Source organism: Chrysochloris asiatica, unplaced genomic scaffold, assembly GCF_000296735.1.
Source record: "Chrysochloris asiatica unplaced genomic scaffold, ChrAsi1.0 scaffold00022, whole genome shotgun sequence".
NCBI lineage: Eukaryota > Metazoa > Chordata > Mammalia > Afrosoricida > Chrysochloridae > Chrysochloris > Chrysochloris asiatica.
Window position 1 is genome coordinate 21,895,991 of NW_006408540.1, and position 4,941 is coordinate 21,900,931.

The following is a 4,941-nucleotide window of genomic DNA, read 5'->3' on the forward strand; positions in this document are numbered from 1 at the left end:
GCTCACCAGCTGCTCCTCGGAAACCCTATCCAGGGTCACTATGGGTGAGACCCAACTTGACGGCACTTAACAACAACATTTCTGTTTTACTTTTCAAAACTCCTAATAATTAAATGTTGGATTCTTGGACTGTTCCTTATGTTTGCTCATCCTCTCTCATTTTCTATTTTTGTCTCCTTCTAACTTCTCAACCATTCAACTTTATATTAAGTAGCTGGTCTACCAAGTCTTGTTCAGATTTAAATTGCTAGGCTCCTTTTTTGCTCTTGAATATTTTTCATGGCATCTTCCACTGACGTCATGAGGTAATAACAGCTGCTACGGCTCTGACATCAGCAGAACTACTTAGGATGTTTTCCCTCTGCCAGGTCCATTTCCTCAAAATTTCTTTTTGAAGTCTGTCTTTTGTATTAGAGGCTTCACACAAATGGTTAGAGATCTTCAGCTGTCTTCTATTAAGAGTGAGGCATTAATAACCAGGCTGTAAATGGACGTGGAGCTGTCAATCGTGGTTTTACTGTGGAGCAGGCTCTGGCTGGACCGTTTTGTTGGAACACTTAATACCAGTATCTTAAGGTCTCTCTTTTTTGGTGCTAGTCGCATTACCTCCAAGATGAGTCTTTAGGAGACTTATGATTGGTTACAGTTCTATGTCAATTTCTAGGTCATGATTCTCAGTGGTTTGACAGATAGTATGTAATCATCCTTCATTGTATGATCTGACATGAGTAGCCAATCAAGTGTGGCCTGCATCTGATACGTATGGATGTTCTCAATCCTGTAGTCACTCTGTCATCCTGTCTTCTGGTTCTTGGGGTGTGAGCCAGCAGCCTGCAGCTCGGGGACCTACCAGCTCCTTCCACCCTGTGAGTCAGCAGCCTTTAGCCTGAACCAGATTTGCGCATTTCAGTCCCAGCAACCATGTAAGTCAGGAAAAGCCTCAAGACTGCTGCCTGACAGAAAGAGTTGGGAAGTGTCAGTCTCCACAGTTATGTGAGCTACTTCCTTTAAAATCTCTCTCTCTATGCTTCACTGCTTTTGCTCCTCTAAGGAACCTAGGATATTTCCCTAACTCTCTGAATTCTGGAAGCTGAGGAGCATTAGGAAGTTTCAATAGTCAACATGCAAATTTTCTCTTAACGTCCCTAACTGCAGTGTGATTTTACTCCCCCCAATTGAACCTGGCATTCTCTTTTATAGACACTTTGTTTTACCTTCCTAGAGAGTGAACCTGGAACATTTTGCCAGAGTTGGTGACAGGCAGTGGCCTCAGAGAGGCACAGAGAACCGAGGCAACTAGGGTCTATCTGCTCCTTTAAACAACTGATTTCAACAAATCTTCCTTTTTATTAAGTCTGTTTTTATCCTTACTCCTAGGTGTCTCTGGTAGCTCCTCTTTCTAAGGCTTTACATATTGCTGTTAGGTGCTGCTGGCTTGGTCTACTCACTGTGACCCCATGTACCACAGGCAACACTGCCTGGTCCTGTGCCATCCTTACAACTCATAGTGACCCCATGTACAACAGACCAAAACACGGCCCAGCCCTGTACCCTTCTTACAACTCACCACGACTGTGTACAAAAACCATTTTCACAGCTCACTGTGACTCTGTGTACAACAGACCAAAGCATGGCTCAGCCCTGCGCTATCCTCACAATCACCTCTACGTGTGGGCCCACTGTTGCAGCCACTGTGCCAATCCATCTTGCTGAGGGTCTTGCTCTTTTTTTGCTGCCCCTTGGCTTTACCAGGAATGCTGTCTTTGTCCAGAGACGGATTCTTCCTGAATAACATGTCCAAAGTACACGAGATGAAGTCTTATCATTCCTGGTTTCTAAGGAACATGTCTGTCTTCCAGTTCGTGGTACTGTTATGGTTTGTATGTTGCTGTGATGCTGGAAGCTATGCCACCAGAATTTCCAATGCTAGCAGGGTCAACCACCAGGGAGTTTTCAATAGAGCTTCCAGATTACAGCCGACTACAAGAAGAATCTAGTGATCTACTTCTAGAATAATGACCACTGAAAATCGAATGAAGATGCAGGGAAGCTAATGATTTATCATGGTCCTTCTAGTCAAATTTTCCATTGTGTGATATATTGTAAATCCTAGCTGCTATGCCTGTGATTGGACTCCCAGTGTACTGCTGTAGGATAAGCACTGAACGGCTAATCACAAGGTCGGCAATTCAAACCCACCAGTTGCTCCTAGGAAACCCTATACAGGCAGGGTCACTATAAATCAGAGCTGACTCAATGACACTTAACAGCATAACAACAATGTCTGTGATTATGGACCCATTCTGAAATGAACCAGTGTGGCATTGTGGGTTCATGTGCTGAACTGCAACGTCAGTTTGAACTGCAAGGTTGGTGATTCAAACTCATCAGACATTCCTCAGAAACCATGGATCGGAAATGACTTGACGGCACTTAACAACAAGGAGTAAAGATTACAATGGAACTAAGAATTTGCAAGACTGCTTTAGACAAATTCATTGTAAGACAGAACTTAACAACGGTACAAAGGAAAAGGGAGTCCTGGTGTGGTGTTGTGGGTTAATGCGCTGGACTGCAAAGTCATATGAACTCCAAGGTCAGCAGTTCCAGCTCATCAGCTGCTCCTTAGAAACCCTACACAGGGTTGTTATGGGTCAGAACTGACTCAAGGGCACTTAGCAACAACAACAAGGAACAAAGATTACAGTGGAAGTAAGCGTTTATAAGACTTCTCTGGACAAATTCACTCTCTTGCCCTAGATCTTGCCTCTGGCTCATTCTGTCTGACCTCCAGTTTGTGGGACTTTCGGCTCATCACCTGACCTGATTCACCAGCTCCTGCGGCCTCGTGCATCCACAGCCTGTCATCTGACCTCCCGATTTGGCTTCCTTAGTTCCTGAGACTACAGAGGTGAGAAGATTTCTGCAAACTGATCTCTGAACTTGGGACTTGCCAGCCTCCACAGTTGAGTGGAGCATTTCTCTTGATACCTGTGAGTTTTGTGAGATGTTACAGAACTCTGAAACTTGAGGGCAGGGAGGAGTGGTGACTGAGGTCAGGGACTATGGAGTGGTACAGCACGTCAGGAAGGGTGAACAGTTGGGATATCTTTAACCTCCAACTCACAGGGACCAGCCATACACTGATCTTTCTAAAATAAATTATTCATGCAGGGTAAGAGAGGGCTATTATCTGATATAACTTTAAATGATGAGCACCTCAGGCTGGAAAGAACTTAAAATATGACTAGGTTAGAGCTGCCTCCTCAAAATAGAGGTGACCACAATGACATGGTAGATGTCTCCTGCGGAACAGCTGGTAGTTTTGAACTGCGGACCTTGAGGTCAGCAGCCCAACTTGTAACCACTACGCTACCAGAGCCTCCTTGGAATATGTGTAGTAAAGGCTTTATTATATCATGTTACTTCTCAGTTTCTCCCTGCTGCTGCTTAGGATTTATTTAGCTCTCAAAGTTCTGTGAAGTCGGGCACTGCTCCTCCATCTGCATTCTTATTTCTAAAAGACTGTTCCTAGCTCCCCTCCCCGGCTTCTTTTTTAAACTGTGGACAACCACAATCGTGCTGGTGTATTTAATTCCTTTAGTCAGACTCTGGCAGGCAGCAGAGACAATACCATGTCCAGGTGCCTTATCTACTTACAACAAAGTTTCTACAAAGTTTCTGAGTCATGTAAAGTCAAAGCCTGAATCTCCTTCTGTTTAGGCTTAAAAGATACCAGGGGGCTTCGAAAAGTGTGTGGAAAATGTTATTAAACCATTCTGTAATTTTTCTGGAAACTTTGCGAAGTCCCTTGGGTACTTCTCTTTAACTCACACAGTCAAATCTTTCAGTCAATTAAGTTAGTGGAAATTGTCAGGTAACTAGACAGAGCGAATAAATAGGTTTAAAAGTACACTGAGGTACCATAACATATATTCACTTTGAAATAAAAGACAAACAACAACAACAATACAGAGATACATAAAACATAAAATTGTTACCTGTCATGTTCAAACACTTTCTGTAGGCCTCCGAAGCACTTGTTGCTGGACAGTTGTTTCAAAGCCATTTTCTCCTATTAGTGAAGATGAAATCTCATGAATTTCTAGAGAATTAGTTCCGCCACAACTTAAAATACAACGAATTGTTTTTAGACAGAATATATGAACATACCATTGTTTTTTCAATTAGATTTTTTTTCCCCACATGGTTATTTTTTCTAAATGATACTAAGAAACTAATTTGTATACATATATTTACAAGTGCTACCTACTTAAAAACAAACTTCAGAACTCTGGCATGCTATTAATAATTTATTAACAAGCTTTTGTTTGGGGTTGTAAACTGCCTTGGATTCTTTGTATGAGGAGGCAGGATATAACTGATTGCCTTAGTTCTGTTGTTGTTCAGTACCACTGAAGTTAGTTCTGACTCACGGTGACCTTGTATAGACTTTCCCAGGCTGTACACCTTTGTGGGAGCAGAAAGCCTCATCAGTCCCCAGAGCAGCAGCTAGTGGGCTTGAACTGCCAACCTTGTGGTTCATCCTCTAGTACTTATCGTTCAGAGTTACCAGATTTCCTGTGTTAGCATGGAAGATGAAAAATTGTTACTAAATTTAAGTGTCAAGTGCAACAACAAAAAAATCAAACTGGTCCAATTACAGTTTATGTTTAAATTGGAAGAAAATGATTATTAACGACTTTGATAGCATTAAAAGATAACACTGATTGAACACTTACAGTATAAAAGGCACTTTTCTATGTGTTAAACCAGTAAATGGAGGCCTGGTGTGGCATGTGGGTTAATGTGTTAGACTGCATAGCTGGTTTGAACTGCAAGGTCGGCAGTTCAAGCTTACCACCTCTTCCTCAGAAATCCTATACAGGGTTGCTATGGGTCGGAACTGACTTGACAACACTTAACAACAACAACAAACAA

The 4,941-nt window shown here is 42.3% G+C and overlaps 1 protein-coding gene across 1 annotated transcript in view; it reads right to left on the minus strand.

Annotated features, from left to right (window-relative positions):
* Positions 1-4,069, minus strand: part of ESD (esterase D) — a 43,013-nt gene extending 38,944 nt beyond the window's left edge. The window contains exon 1 of the mRNA XM_006837689.1: positions 4,002-4,069. Coding sequence (XP_006837752.1) covers positions 4,002-4,069 — 68 coding nt within the window. The remainder of the gene's footprint in view (positions 1-4,001) is intronic.
* Positions 4,070-4,941: the final 872 nt, after the last annotated feature.